The sequence below is a fragment of the Malurus melanocephalus genome, unplaced genomic scaffold (assembly GCF_030028575.1).
Source record: "Malurus melanocephalus ecotype Western Australia unplaced genomic scaffold, MMel_1.1 scaffold_52, whole genome shotgun sequence".
NCBI lineage: Eukaryota > Metazoa > Chordata > Aves > Passeriformes > Maluridae > Malurus > Malurus melanocephalus.
The window spans coordinates 853,763-870,155 of record NW_026623284.1 but is presented as its reverse complement, the minus strand read 5'-3'; the positions used below and the strand labels follow the sequence as shown (position 1 = coordinate 870,155).

Sequence of the window (16,393 nt, the reverse complement as noted above, 5' to 3'; positions counted from 1 at the left end):
AAAAGGCAGCACTATAAAATCTTTACCAAGCTGACAGTTACTATTGAGTATCTGTGATCTGTGAACAACTGAATTCCACACACATGTAAAAACTAATTTGGTTTCACGGTGGAGTAGGGTAACAGAAATAGCAAAGAGACAATCCATGGAACAAAASCGAAAGGAAGTCAGGGAGATGCTGAGCCTGGAAGAAAGAGGGTCCCCTCATGGGGTTGGATGCAGCTTTCATGTAGCTGAAAGTATGGATAAMATGCTATCCTAAAAATCACAGTCAGTGGAATAGGCTTGTACCAGCCAAAGCCAACTCATACTGTTCATAACTGGACCTACATTCTGATTCATACAYAGCTCTTGTTTTGGTTAGAAAATGGATTTTCTCCTATTGCTTCCAACCAAACTTGGGATGCTTGCAAAAATGCCASGGGTGCTGACACCAGCAACACTGAGTGCAGCCCTGGAAGGGACTCATGAAGTCTTTTTAAGTAGCACATGGTCCTCACCATTTGTGAGATGGGTTTTAGTCCTTTCCAAATGGGAGCCATGTGGTATTGTAGATACATCACTAAAGCAAATTCCTAATATCTAATACTTGGGATTGAAATCACTTGAAATCACTTCAAATATGCATAGCTTTCTATTGAGTGGCAAACCACAATAATTATTCAAATTTATTTTATTAGCAATTGTATTAACAGATTCTGAAGGAAGGGCTAATAATTCATCCTACTGCCCAGCACAACAGATTAATTTAATGAGAACAAATCCAACTTAGAAACTATCCTTCTATATGGATTCCCCTGATTCCAGTGAAGCATGTGTCTAATAAAATTGAGGAGAAATACATCCAGGATCCAGAGAATTTTTGTTCTTATTCTTCTTCATAGGAAGTTCCATAAACTAACTGAAATGGGCATTTTACAGAAAAAAAGTACATTCCAACAAAGTAAAGTTCACATTAAAAGACTTCAAACTTCYAGGAGAAAGTGCAGGATATTGCTATTTGTGAAATTATGTTGGTTTGTGTTTGGAGTTCACAGAGTAATCAGACTCCCTGAAGGAGCTATTTCAAACCTGCAGTCTTGGACAAGCAAGAAATTCTGCAATAGCAATTTCTTTGCACAAAAGAAGAAAGCAGAAGTGAAGTGACTGTAAACTTCACCAGGCACAGAAGCCACAATCTTTTAAATCAGTAAAACCCACCCAATTTGTGTAACTTTCCCCGCTCCTTTCACTGCCCTCTAAAACAAGCTGCCAAGAACTCCTGCAGCTGCAAGGTAATATTTGTATAGCATAGCCTCACACGTGACACAAGGCCACACAACAGCAATATGATCTAGTTTTTAAACAAAAAGAAGCAGACCCCAAACCCATACAACTAACCCATTTTTGAGAAGATAGAATTCCTCTTCAGTGACACTCAGAGAAGAATCACGTATGACCTGGTTTATTCCAAACAGCTTACACCTATAACTTCATAGAAGCACCTCTTCTTMCAGAAATATTTTCCCCATTTTTTACTTGTTTTTAGATCAATGCGATCCCCTCCAGATGTACAAGAACAAAAACACTGTTAGGCTAAAGTGTTKTAGAACAAGTTTATGTCTCTTCTCAGTTAGTGGAGTCACAATGGCATGGAAAATATGGTAAAACCTCACCAAAMAGCACTTTTCTCAGCTGCCAGCATCTGCCCTGTATGATGCTTTCCATAAGCCAGAATTGGAAAAAAGATCCATTTTGAAGTGTCGGTAGTACTGACACAAAGAAACAACAGGTCTCATTTCTCTGGCTTCATACCTGRTGAAAAACTGCCCACTTGCCTTCAAAACTATTCCACAGAATTCTCACTTAACAGGAAACCAAAGTGGCTGGATGCAATCCCGTGCCATGTGCTCTGGGAYGACCCCGCTTGAGCAGGGAGGTTGAACCAGATGGCCCAYTGTGATCCCTTCCAACCTGACCAATTCTGTGATTTTTTTTCTTCTCCTGTCCACAACTCTCCATCTGGGAAAGTAYACAACCCTTTTAAAAAATTAATGTTCTGCAGCAGAAAAAATAATTTAAAACCGCCACAAAATAAACCTAAACCTATTTCTGTCTGCAGTCCAAAGTGATTTAAATACATGCCTTCCACACTGYGGATCTGTCCAATTAAATACTACTCAAAAGGAAAACACAAGCCTGTGACTGGACATTTCAAAAACTCTTTTTTTCATAGTCTACAGAACATGATTCAACAGCTTTCACTCCTTCATCAAAAGCCCAGAGCAGGAACTTAAAGGGTACTGAAGAGAAATTTGTCACTGTTTAAGGTATTAACGTATTTCTGCAATTTTTATATTTACACCTTACTGTACACTAACTCAGAAAAACCTAACTGCAGCAAAATAAACACAGATTTCCTAAACTCAGTGGAAACAGCGGAAAAACCTTACAGAACACTCTCTCATACTTTAGGAATCCACAATTTTGCACCCTTAGGTGACAAGCAAAAACTGAAAAAATTGTACAATATAAAAAAGCTTTCTTACATTAATCCAGAAAAGCAGAAATCATCAACCTGGAAGTCTCAAAGACTGAAAATAAATTGTGATGAGAAAATAAAACACTAACTTGTCACCTGACACACTTTCTGTATAGAATTTCACCAACAATAAATGAATGCTCTGGACTGATAAACCATTTTTCCCAGAACAGAACCTGAATATAGAGTAAGATGCTACAGAAAGTGACACACTTGAGTATTCTTTTCACTTATCAAATTCAATCCTAGTCAAACCACAATGATTTGTACAAGACAGTTCTTGCATGGTATTTCCTAAGGTAACAAAACCACAAAATTATTTACCACACCATTAGAAATGTCGACCAGGAAAATATCTGGCAGAGTAAAGGAAACAGGGCTGCAGAAGGTTTAAAGCCAGTTTAAGAAGCTTTAACACACTTTGGAAGTACCAGCCAAAATAAATGCATACATGAAAAGTACTAAAGAGTAAGTTAAAAAGCACAGYATTATGTATATCGGCATTTGTAGCATGTTGTATGAAAAATACAACRAATTTTCTTCTAGTTTGATCTAACSATGAGCCAAAAGAAACTTAAATTCTCACTGGAGCAGCTTTTTTGATGGCTGACTTTTTAACTATTTACCATAACATTAATTCCTTAAAGAAATAAACAGCACACTCACTTAAGAGAATAAATGCATATTRTAAGAAAGAGGTGAATTCAATAAGTTACACTGAAATTTGAGCTTCAAAAACATATAGTGAAACACAGCATGTGCTTACCTGTCTGGATCTGGGTCTTCCAGGGGAAAACTTGCGTTTGGTGATGGCTGGTTTTCCCATGCCAATTTTTGGAGTGACTGATATGTAGGTGGTTGGGAGAGCGCTCCCAGCAGCGGGAGGCAGCGCTGGGGGCTGACTGTGCTGCACATCTCGTGCAGAATGCAAGTCTAGAGAAACTTCTGGAGAGGAAGACACRTTTGTCTTGCTTAGATTAAGTGATGGGGGAAGTGAGGGGCAAGTCTCAGCTGGTGGTTTTATGGGTTTGTCTCCAACTGGTGAACTATTTGCAACACCTCCATTTGAAGCAGCAGTTTCTACTTCTAGACGAGCTGGTGCTTCTAACTTTTGATGGGTTTCTTCCTTTTCTACATCTTTCTGCATTTTTATTATTTCCAGTTGTTGTGCTACAGGGACAGGAATATCTCCTTTACTTTCAGTCTCCAGCATTTCTGGTGTCACAGTCATGGTCTCAGGTACTGAAGACAGAGACCCAGAGTCTGCTGTGGACACTTCTGACACCTCCACACTACCTTGAGGCAGCTGTGTCTCTTCAGCTTGTTTGTCCAACTCCTGCAGTGCTACAGCTTGAACACCTTCCACCACTTCCATCATTTTCTCAGTCTGACTGTCACCAGATGCTGGTGTCTTTTTAGGGGACATTTCCATTTCAGCTGAATTGATTTCAACAGAGACTTCTGCTTCCAGTTGTGTGGTCTTTTCTTCTGGTGATAYGCCTAAAATGAAGTACAACAATATTAAAGGCTCAGTGTAAAAAACAAAAAAAAACCCACGGGTATACTGGTCAACAAATATACTTGGTACACATCATGCAGGCCAAGCACATATCACTTTACTTCAGTGAATTTAATATGTACCTTAAAATAAACTTCATAAATATCTTTATTTGTACCTATTTTTACAGCAGTCTGTATTTTTAGTTCATTATTTTTGTTCCYTGAAAACACAGCAGAGTAAATTACAAGAAAGTAGCCCCAAGATTAATTTTTGAGGAACTGAACACACATTTCCATGTAGGCAGCCAAAAGTAGTTTCTTCTTTTTAATTTCTGTGTATTGAAGATATCGTGTCATTATAAATTAATGTATTTTAAACTACTATTCCAACACTTCCAAAAAGCTAAGAAGAACAAGACAAGTACAAATAAAAAACATTTTACTCTTAAAACTCTTTCAGACTTTAGGAAATTAGCTGAAATGAAAACAGCTGCTGCTGKTTTTAATTTACTAATTTATGAATTTATTTCAAAAGTATTTGTCTAGCCTTCCCTTGAACCAAATCAAGCACYTTTCATCCACAGTTTTCTTCATCAAGGAGTTCCAGAGTTCTTGTTCCACTCTATAAAGAACCACATTTTTTGCTTTGAATCAACCTTCCTTTGATGGGCCCTGATTCTCTTACAGGCCACTTGCTTTCTATTACATTTGCACTCACCTTAAMATCACACTGCTACAACCTCCTCAGCCACTACAGTTCACAGCCAGCATTTTATTATGAATATTTCTTCACAGTTCAAATCAYGGCACTTCCTCCACAGGCTGTGATGCACAACAGTGATCACAGATAATTGAAAAGCTGGGTTTTTTTTTAACTTTGTCCTTAAATGCTAGTTTCTTCTCTCCCCTTACAGCAACTATCACCCAATGTCTGTGACTGSATGGGACATACTGGCAAGTTCTTTACCCTTGACACTGTCACTAACACATTCAGAGGATTTGACCCTTCTTTAGCTGCTCCCTGTTGATTTGGTAAGATGCACTTTCTCCCAAGACAGAAATGATCAACTGCTGCAACCCTGTCTGGAAGAGTCTTTTATTTACAAAGAGAAAAAAAGAAAATAGGAAAACCTTAACCAAGGATATTTGAGGAGTTACAAACATGAAACACATAAACTGGAAAGAAGTTCTACAATGTGCMCCAAAACACACCATGAGAAGTTAATACAATCCAGTTACTAAAATGAAAAAAAAAGTCTTGAAGAGAAAATGTGAGTGACTGTAYTTGAACAGCAACAAAACATTGGGTTTTACTATAACCTTCCAGTGTACAAAGCATTCAACTGTTTTTCCAGCTTGGAGAAAGTCCCAATGAAAAAGTAAAACAACAACAACAAAAAAAAGTATACCAACACAAACATTCTGAAGATTCTCTCTGCCTYCAATAAAACACTTATTCAGCAAAGATGATACTTGTGCTTGAGAGCTCAGACAGTAGAACTGTTGCAATGTCTCCTACTGCTTTCTAAGTGCTTTTTTCTCTCACATTCATAAAGCACTGCAATCCTTACTGACTGGAAGAGGATTCCGCTTCTGAAGGGTTCTGAATGGGTATTTTCTCAGAATGCAAAACTCCTTCTTACCTTCTGTGACACCGCCAACAGCTGATTCCTGATCAGAGCCATCACCAGTAATGGGTTGTTCCTGAAATGCCATATCCTCTCCACCACTTTCCATTTCCACTTCATTTGTACAAGCTTAAGGAGAAGCAAAGAAGTTATTAAAATTGCTGTGTTCATTCTATTACTTTGCCATCAGCAGCTGCTGTCASTCTCTGACCTTTTGGCTGAAGAGACTGGTATTTAATGATTATAGGGTTTAGGCCAAGTCAGGTCGGTGAGGAGATTAAAGAGACTACACAGTACTCCTTAAAAATGAAGACCCTTTACCTCATTAACATTGAAGCTGTTTTACACTTTCAGATGGTAAAACATGTCTGTAAGGCACTTACATATACCTAAYGGTGAGAATATACACAGTCAGAGATTTTGCATAGCCTGAGCAATACAAGAAAAAATTTTCGCAAATTCCAAGTCTGGAAAATTCAACAGAGCTGTCAGGATGAAGGCTTCAAATTTGTATACAAATACTACAATGGAGTATGGCAAAGATACGAGGTTCTATCTATTTCCAGTATTTGGAACACTGATTTTCACCTTAGCTGTTCAATAACACAAAAACTAAATTTTGCCACTTTAGAACTAAGATACCTTAATCTTTGCCTGGAAAAGGCACAACTGAGTGCTTCACTGGCTGACAGGATCATTACAGAGCACAGAAAGTGGAAACACTTTTTTTTTCCCTTGTGTAAAAGCTCTTTCAGCTAAGGAWATTCATTAAAATGCACTAGATGAAGTATGAAAAACAAAGTATACAGCAAGCATTAACTTGAAGGGAACTGATCCTCCATAGATGTTAGCACAAAAAAACTAAAAYAAGTATAGCTTGCTGCATCAAGAAAGTCTTTTTTAAAAAGCCAGCAACTATTAGGTGATACTACTTTTAGCACCCTAAAAGCYGCTCTCAGACTCTGCCAACTTTAAAGTGATATTTTAACTTCGAGGAAATGATCATTTAGATTGGCTCCAAATCTGATTTTAAAGTACAAAAGTGCTCTCCTGAGTATAAAACACTGCATGACTCTACTAATGGAATAGCTCCAGATTACTCCTAGTWGCTGAGATGACAGTCCTGTTCTTCCTTGGGGAGAAGAGCATGCTTGTCAATGCTTCTACCAGCTAGAAATCCTAACAGAGGCATTATTTAAAACTTTAGCCTTCCAGGTAAACCTGTTACTTATTCAAAAGGGGTTTTTGTAGGAGGCTTGGGGATGTCCCAGTGTAAATTTTGTTTTGGGCATCTTCAAAATGTTCTAAGTTCACTGACTGGGAGTCCTCAGGCTCTCCTAAGCTTTCAGAAGGGAAGYGATCTGCAAAGGCTCAAGTGGCCACTCTTCCTAACCTGGTGCCTGTGCTCACTGACCAAGTGAACTAATTTACAGACATTTCTCTACTGTCACAGCCCTTCCTCTAGAGCACGTGTTCCATCATATCTTTACTGCTCACAAAAGGTAATGTACAGGCTATCATCAAAGGGAATTACTTGTTTATACAAAATACCAGTTTGAACACAAACATTAGTTTTGCTGTAGTCAAACACCTCCCCCCTTTCCTGCCAAAATTTACCAGGCTTTCAAACCCACAAATACTTATATATAACAAAAGACCAGTGCACACGCACTGCTGCTTAAGCCCCCAAATTGCACATGGCAGTGGCTGTACAGTTAATCTGTTACATTCTACCTTGCTTCTCAATTTAACCGCAGCTATACTTGTCCGGGTAAATTCAGTCTGGATGAGTATAGGTGCTGCCCAACAAAGTACTTAGTGTGAAATACACAAAGGCATTTAGTTAGGCATTTATTACACAGCTCGTGTGGCTTACTCACTGGACTCAGATCAGCAGATCCAAGTTCTCTCTGTGCTTCCYTATTGACTGATTTTTTAAAAAAATACTTTATGCTCTTCCACTTGAAAAAAAGACACGTATTAAAAGCTGTCTAAATACACACTTAACCCTTGAACACAGTACATTTCCCACTGCTGTGTCCTTCCTGGGCATTGTGAAGAGAACAGGCACTGCAAGACTGACCAGCACCGRGAGAAACAGGAGGACTGTATGTCTCCAGGAATATCCACCAGGCACAAATGAGTGAAACAGCCACACAGTCAAATGAATGCATTCATGAACTGTACCACATCCAAAAAAATTAGAGAAGTTTACAGTTACAGGCTGAGAGGCTGGAGCTGGAAGAATGAGAGYCACAATTAAGGTGCTCACTAGCCCATGTTTATATACAGGAACCCGAAGCCAGAAAGARAAGCCTGCTCACCCATGGATTGCCTGAGCAGCTGCTGTTGGATAAAGTGAGTGATGAACACTATAGAGTAGAATTTGAGTGGCTGGTTCACAAAAGACTTGGTGAGAGAGCTGCAGATATTTGATGTCAGCATTTTGGAACTGTGAAGTTTAAGTTTGATTACCTGTTATACTGTCARGTTCAGGAATGAGTTCAGAAGTGTTCATTACATCACATGACTGAGTCTGATCCCCTTCTCCTTGTCTACAAAGCGTGCAGATGTAGTCTTTCAAYTGAGACTCCAATTCACTACCTGGAGATCTGTCACATTCTATGTGAATCCATCTGGGGAGATTAATTTATTGTGATTTAATTTATTGTGACTGTGATTTTTGTAATACATACACAAAGCACCATTATAGAAATCAATTAAAACTAGCAATGCTTTCCATGCTTATGGGGAAATAAAGACTTTCAACCAACGCTTTATTATGGAGAACTTTAGAGGCATAAGCATGATATGTCAGCATGTCAAGCAGTGAACAAATTTAAACATTAACACCTAAATTGTCCCTCAAACTGACTGGATTCCACAAGATGTAGAGCATCATCACAATGCTGCACAGTGAAATACAATACTATTGAATATGAAACATAGATTATATTCTTGAAATATTCCAAATAGTTTATTTTATTTTTTTTTTAATTACTGGAATAGAAAAACGCATGAAACTATACCGAAGACATAAACTTGAAAAAAAAAAACCAACCCAGATCTCTGCAAACAGTCTTTAAACTTTAGGACAATGACTTTTTTAGCCTGCTTCCTCACAAAATAGGTGCAATGGAAGATGCAGCAGCAGCTGYACCAAGTAACTCAGGTAACCTCAGGTAACTGCCAATTAATACTTATTTGCTATGATTAAAATAAAGACACCTGCTATTGTTCACTGTATTTAGGGATGAAAGATCAAGGAGTTGCGAAAGATCCTGTGGCACTGTCCAAACACAGTGTACATGCTTCCCAGAAACACATCAGTGTCATACAGCTGATCATAAGCTTTATGAATTTTAATATAAATCAACAAAAATCTCAATTCTTACCTTTTGCACATGTGACAATGTAACATATCTTTCTGGAAGTCTTGGAGGCACAGTTTTTCACAGAAAGGACAAGATAAGTTGTCTTGCTGTTGGTAACAACTGTCACATACCAAACAATTATGGTGCCACTGACAACTTGTTCGTGTGCCACACTCAGCACATACTCTACAGTTCTAGAGATCACAAGAATTTAGTAGTTAATTATGATATTTCACAGTGGGATAGAACTGCCATTAACTGACATTTTCCTGTTTTGAATTAAATTTAATAGCTTTTATCCTTGATAACACAAGAAGTTATCCCAAATCTGATAGCAGAGCATGAATAACATGCATAACAGCAAGAAGTTTCCTGGCACTACTCCCTGACTARAAAGGAGTATTTCTTATGAGACCAAACTTTTTTATTGCGAATCCCAGTTATCCTATGACTGCCACAAACTGATTTAACATGACATACATGTCATATACAGGGATGTCTCTTGTTATGATGAAATTACCTATGAAGTTACTGATAAGAACACAAATTCATCCTGCCCTCCTCAAATGCTAAGGAATCCATGAGATGCAGAACTGCTGTTTTGGTAAGCAAGCAGGAGCTGAATATGAAGAGACTTCAAGTACAGATTATATATACTACTATATAGCTTTGAGTTTACATTTTAGTTCCCGTTATATCATGAGAGCAGATGTTATTAACTGAAAGTTATCCACTCCACCTGGATCCTACGCTACTCTTCCATGTACAGAAGTTGATTTACTGTCCCATACAGGCTGCTTCAGCCACTGCAGTGAAAGCTCCCCTCATAGAACAGCTGTAGAGCCACAGGATTTACATCCAAATGGGACTTATTCAGAAATTATAAATTATGTTACATAGCAACAGCAATCCACAATACACCTGGAATAGCATCATGTAGATAACAAAGTCTGGGCCCTTATAAATGACAAGGAATTACTCTGGAACCTTTCCACTTACTTTACATTTCCAACCATTTGTTGGTACGGCATCCATAACTGGTTGTAGACAGAAAGTATGGTAGCCTTTGTCGCATGTATCACACACCAGCATCTTGTTGTCTTCCCCAGAATGTCTAAAGAAAGTAACAAGTGATCAAAAATTACTTCAATAAGCAGCAACCAAACATCTGTTTCATGAAAAGTCTAAACAGGAAGACACAGGTGAGCCCATAAAAATATACAAGTACTACTTACAAATATCTCCAGAGACAAAGCTTTCAAATTACTTTTTAAATTTGAGTGCAAACCRCTGTGTTTATTCACTGCGTTCAAGACATGAGCCTGTTCTGCATTCTAGGCTGGCCCACTTTCACTTACTCACATTTAGACAGATTTAATGGTTTTTCTATACTGAAATCAGTTCAAAATGTGAAATGTATATTTGATTTCTTTCTGAAGAGAACATCCCATTGTACTTGTTTCTACAGTCTGACTGTTATTTTTCCAAAGGAAAAAAGGAGCCATCAAGTCTGACTACAGGAGCTCCTACAATGTCAGCCAGTGTGACTGCAAGAGCAAAACAAACATTAGAGATTTCAGTTTTTCAGCATTGATGTATTACAGAGCTCCACCACAGATTTCAGTGATAAAAYAAATTTGCAGAGAATAAGACAAATAGTTTGGTAGTATCTAAAGGCACTGTGCTCTGCCTTAGTTTAAATAAACTAATTCAGTAAGTAAACAGGCAACAAGATTTGCCTAGATAAAGCTTTGCATTACACATATTAGATGCTAGTGTATGGCATTACATGTATTAGATATTACCTCATTACCTGGGAGACCCGCTATTTTAAAAACACTTTTTGGATGGAGTTATGCTTAAAAAGCTGTTCTTCCAATAGTGGCAAAAAACTGCCATACTGCATTAAGCAATTACAGAATCAAAGAATGCTTTGTGTTGAAGGGGATCTTAAAGATCACCCATTGCCATGGGCAGGGACACCTTCCACTAGACCAGGCTGCTCCAAGCCCCATCCAGCCTGGCCTTGAACATGCTCAGGGTGAGGCATCCACAGCTTCTCTCGGCAATCTGTTCTGAGTGCCTCTCTGCCCAGCCTGTACTCGTGCTTGGGATTGCCCCAAGGTGCAGGACCTTGCACTTGGTTGTGCTGAAGTTGATGAGGTTCACACAGCCCCACCTCTCCAGCCTGTCCAGGTCCCTCTGGATGGTGTCTCTTCTCCTCAGCATCAACTGCCCCACACATCTTGGTAAATGCCCCACACAAACTTGCTGAGGGTGCCCYYGRCCCCACTGCCCGTGTCATGACAAAGATGTTTAACAGCACCGGTCCCAATTSCAACCCCTGAGGARCAACACCCATCRCTGCTCTCCACTTGAGCCYTTGACCCCAACTCTGGGATTCCTGATCCACCGAGTGCTCCATCTGTCAAATCCATTTCTCTCCAGTTCAGAGACAAGGATATTATGCTGGACAGTGTTGACTGCTTTGCACAGGTCCAGCCAGGTGACATCAGYTGTTCTTCCCTCATCCCCCAACTCTGTAACCCGATCACAGCAGGCACACAATTTTTCAGGCATGATTTGCCCTCAGTGAAGTCACGCTGTCTGTCWCCATCACCTCTGAATGTCCCATATGTCTCAGCACAGTCTCCCAGAGGGTCTGCTCCATGACCTTGATAGGCCAGATGAGACTGACTGGTCTGTGGTTCTTCCTTATTTCCCTTTGCAAAAATGGGGTCTGTGTTTGYCCTTTTCCAGTCAGTGGGAACTTCACCAGCCTGCCATGACTTCTCAAACATGATGGATAGTGGCTAAACCACTTCATGCACCAGTTCCCTCAGGACCTGCTGCATCTCACCAGATCCATGGACTGGGAGTGAACACATGGCATTTTTTTTCTATTTTTACACTAGAGCTAAGGTTTGTTAGCAGATACTGTAATTACCCAGTACATCTTTTGGGATACGTTTTAGGACATGCTTCTCCACTCTAGCTCCACTGCTGAGATTTGCTATCTGCTGTGTGTGATCAGGGAACAGTTTTCAGGAAGTGGGTTGAGTGAATGTTAGCAAATACCAAGTGTTCTGCTTGGAAAACAGGGAAGCACTGACAGATCAGATACATGAGGCAGTAGTAAAGGATGTTTTTTCTTCATACGGTCCCAGCTGACCTGACTAAAGCTGAATCAAACTCTTATTTTCAGTAAGTCCTTCAAAAAAACAAGCAAGCAGAAGAACCCTGCAGTGCCCATCAGATTAAGCTGTAAGAGAACAAGCCCACAAGCAGTCAGAATTTTCTAAGTGAACCCTTACAGTACCACAGAAATTAAGTTTCACTGTCTCTGTATTTGTCTGATACAACTACTCAATCACAGTCACTCATGTCACTTTGCTCAACTAAGCCACAGTTTTGTTTTCATAATGACTCTTTTATCTACGTCTGAAAGACACTAGGAAATAGGAGAGGACCTAATGCAGGAGACCTGCCTAGATACATGCACAACTGAACTGTCAGCTGAGTAAAAGCACAGGTTCCCAGACTGCAGAGGCACTACATTATTATTTATTTGGTAAAGCAGAGAAAATCCTCCTACATAAAGGGATGAAAAAATCAGAATGTTTTGCTGCTTTCCAGAACCTGCCATGATAATGGTAACTCTGGGGGTAAAACACAGGACTTACAGCTCAGCTCTTTTAGGAATTTCCAGCACAAGGGTTTTTTCAGCTACTTAATACAATACCATAACAAATAAAGTTGGGCAAATAATCTACACTTTCAGAAAAAAAACCTAAACACTTAATAAAATAGGCATTTGAAAATCACAGCACAGAAATCTCACACCATCCTTCTCCATGTCCTGTAAGTCTCACTTACTTGCAGTTCTGGCACACTTTGCAATCAGGACACTGCCAACCTGCTCTTTTTAAAGGTGTCACTTGAATGTCCAGACACATCCCATGGTAGTGCTGGCCACAGGTAGTACAAAAAAGTTGATCTAAGAGGTCTCCAGGGCTGTCACACACTGCACAATTTGCTTCTTCCTTTGCTAAAAATAAAWATTTTTTTCAATTATTATTTCATTCACAATTTCAATGAACCCCAAAAATGTAGTAGTTCTTATGCATACAAAAACTGATCATACTTATGAAATTCAAATTGTATTATTATTTTTAATAGCTACTATTTTAATTCAGTCTTCTCAACTATCTTCTCATAAGAGAAGTACATTAATTTTAAACCTTAATGAAGTCTTACAAAAAGAAACAGTTTTATTCTCCTTCAGATAAAGATAAGAGCTTTGGAACCAACTCCTCTGTGGAACAAGTACAACATAAAGCTCCTAACAGACCTAAATCTATTATTTAGATGAAGTGTTTGCAAGAAGGTTGTACTAACTAGAGTTAGGACAAGCAAATCTATCAATTTAAACTAAAACCTCTCAGAAGACAAGCCTTACCAGTAAACCTCTTTCATGTTCTGTCATTAAAAGAAAAATACTTTGCTGTGCAGCACTATTTTTAAAAACAGAAGAGTATGAACTCACATCTTTCCTATCACTGAACACACATGAATTCTGGGTATATGAACTGTGAAAGTGTATCTAAATAAATGCAGTTCTAAGATGATCCTATGATAGAGCATTTGTCATAAAACCTGTATAAAACACAGTACTAACTGTGTCATTTGAACACTGTGTACTTACATCTTTCAGGAGCCTGATCAATGTGGTCTGGACAAAGGAGGGACAAGTTACTGAAATCCTGAAATGTGCCTGCTCCAGCAGCACAGGGGTAATGGTACATCTGGGTACATTTCTCTTCACAGCATTTGATAGTGGCTCCAAGGTGCTTACAAAATGCACATCTCTGAAAAACAAACACAACATAGTTATTAAAAATTTACTTTTTCTTGTAATTGTTCAGCCAGATCTGTTCCACTCCTTCATTTAGCAGGYGAACACTTTGGCCAGTAGGAGGTAGTGAATACTGAGGAGAAGGAMACTAGTGGATGGTGTCTTGCAGGGGCATTCCCAAATCCTTCCAACATAAAATRTTTAATGAAACCCACTCTAAATACACTCTGAAAATTCTTGTCACAGAAAAGCATTTTTGTTCTGTGTTATCTAGCTTAAGCTATGCCTTCAGTAAAGAGGCTTGGAGATTTATTCTGGAAATAAAGGCAGATGACACCACGCTGTCAATAGGTTATGACTAAAAACCACATGGCTCTGTAAGCTATAATGCAAAACCACAGCCACTGTAATCAGAAATGCAAGTGGAAATCAAGCATGATGTTCTACCAAAAATCTTATTGGCATTATACAATTCTCTCTGGGACAATAATGCATTACATAATCTTGCACTTTCTTCTCATCTTGCCTTTCAAGACTACAYAAATATCACCACAAAACTTTGAGAAGTCATAAATCAGTACAATTATTATGAGACATCAGAGAAGTAATTTCTCAGAAAGAGCTATGCAATGATCCTCCAGTTCTCTAGTCAAGTAAGAGCAGAGTCTATCAGTTTGCTTGTAAAAAATTACCCACACCTTTCTGATTCAGTTAATCAGTCTTTTTTTCTTTCTCAGATTCATTACAGTCCCCAAAGCACTGTAACATGCTTCTGCACTTTCTCACCAAGGCAACAATACTTTTTAACGCACAGAACCATAAGATTTTGAGTAAACTTAAGAAAAAACAGGTCAGTAGCTCACAGGAAGGTGTACAAAATATACAGCAACAGCTGAGCTCAGGGACTCTCATTTTTCACAATAAAAATATAATACTAACACTGGTATGTTTGATTACTAGCTGAAGTGTCAAGTAACATTCAAATATGAACATAAAYCAAATCAAAGAAAAGTTATGTACTGCATCTGATTAATTCTTAGAATACAGACTATATTTATTACCATAATTCTTCTCTGTTTCAAAGCCTGGCATGAAATTAGGCATGAAATAGTGCTACTACAAGTATACAGATATCAAAACCAGCCCATATGAAAATACAAATCACGAAGCTGCCTGTGTCAACAGCTACATTGATATTCTTTAAAACCAGATGAAATGAACATCTTCAGAAAAATATCTGCCTGCACCACAACTCATGAACAAGAGACAGAAAAAATACTAGTATATGCTAAACAGAACTGCAGTGTAAAAAGATAAAATGCTCTGGCACAGAAATTAAAAGGGGTCCACCAAGGAGAATTACTGCCAAGTTCCTGGGCTACAATGCTTAGTTTAGTCCTCTGATCTGCAAGACATCTCACCTCCACCCATGTGTCCAACACCTTCTACCAACATGGGAAGGGTGTATCCTGTTACTTTAGCAGCTGAAATGCAGATGAGATGWGGGGGTACGAGATAAGCAAATAACAACACAAAGCTCCTGAAGCAGGCAAGGCAGAAGCAACAAAAATTACATATAAGGAGAATCAAGAAAACCAAAGTCCCACAAGAAACTCCTTTCAGGAAATGGTACCTTCAGTGAACACTTGCTGAGGATGCTGCATAAGGTAAATCCTGAACTTGTTAGTGAAACCATGAAAATACAACTCAGAGCCTCCAACTTCATGAACTGCAGCTCCACACTGAGCCACACACAACCCACTGCCCTGTTTTATTCCTGTTGTTCCAAAAATCTATGTCAAACCACCAGGTTTCGCTAACACCCAACTCTTACAGGCCACACTTATTTCAAAGATTTTACTCAGGATGAAAAAAWTAGGAAGGGGAACTTGGGAGGAGCTAAGGTCCAAAACGTATCCCTCAAAAAAGTATTCAACAAGACTTGGTTGGATCCTGTCACTGACCCTTGATAACTATTTAATCAGGAAAGAAAATCATGAAAGAACTGTAAACACTCAAATAATCCAACATTTATTAAAAGCTGGGAATATTGGAATAAAGAGCAATATAAATGGCATTTTTAAATACCACAGCTGTTTTTCAAAACCACTGATCAACCATGCAAATATAGCAAATATAAAATCAGAATGTAACTTTTCCCAMATGTTCTATGACTAAATGATGAGATTATTAGAAATGAGCAAACTACAGGATTACTAAAAAACCTTGAAAAATGTTGATGTTGATTTAAGGAAYCACATAAAGATGCTGGAAGAAAAATGGAGGCCCAAATTACATGTAATTGAACCCTTCAAACCCATCTGCTAAACTGCACTGGCAATGAAAAGCATTTGGCAGATAAGTGAAATGCTCACTTTGAAAACAATGTGGTATACATCATTTGAAGCAAATAAAAAGCATAGAATATCAACATTTGCTGAATTTGTAAGAGAGATAAACCAGTTTGAAGAAACTAATGCCCAAAGGGATTTTTTGGCAGCAGATGCTGGTGAGA

The 16,393-nt window shown here is 38.6% G+C and overlaps 1 protein-coding gene across 13 annotated transcripts in view; it reads right to left on the bottom strand.

Moving 5' to 3' along the window:
* Positions 1-16,393, bottom strand: part of KMT2C (lysine methyltransferase 2C) — a 189,509-nt gene that overhangs the window by 74,566 nt on the left and 98,550 nt on the right. For all 13 annotated transcript variants that reach the window (XM_057365380.1, XM_057365384.1, XM_057365382.1 and 10 more), the window contains 7 exons: positions 13,729-13,891; positions 12,900-13,071; positions 10,023-10,137; positions 9,045-9,217; positions 8,125-8,285; positions 5,665-5,778; positions 3,288-4,021 (listed from right to left, as the gene is read on the bottom strand). In XM_057365380.1, coding sequence (XP_057221363.1) covers positions 3,288-4,021; positions 5,665-5,778; positions 8,125-8,285; positions 9,045-9,217; positions 10,023-10,137; positions 12,900-13,071; positions 13,729-13,891 — 1,632 coding nt within the window. The remainder of the gene's footprint in view (positions 1-3,287; positions 4,022-5,664; positions 5,779-8,124; positions 8,286-9,044; positions 9,218-10,022; positions 10,138-12,899; positions 13,072-13,728; positions 13,892-16,393) is intronic.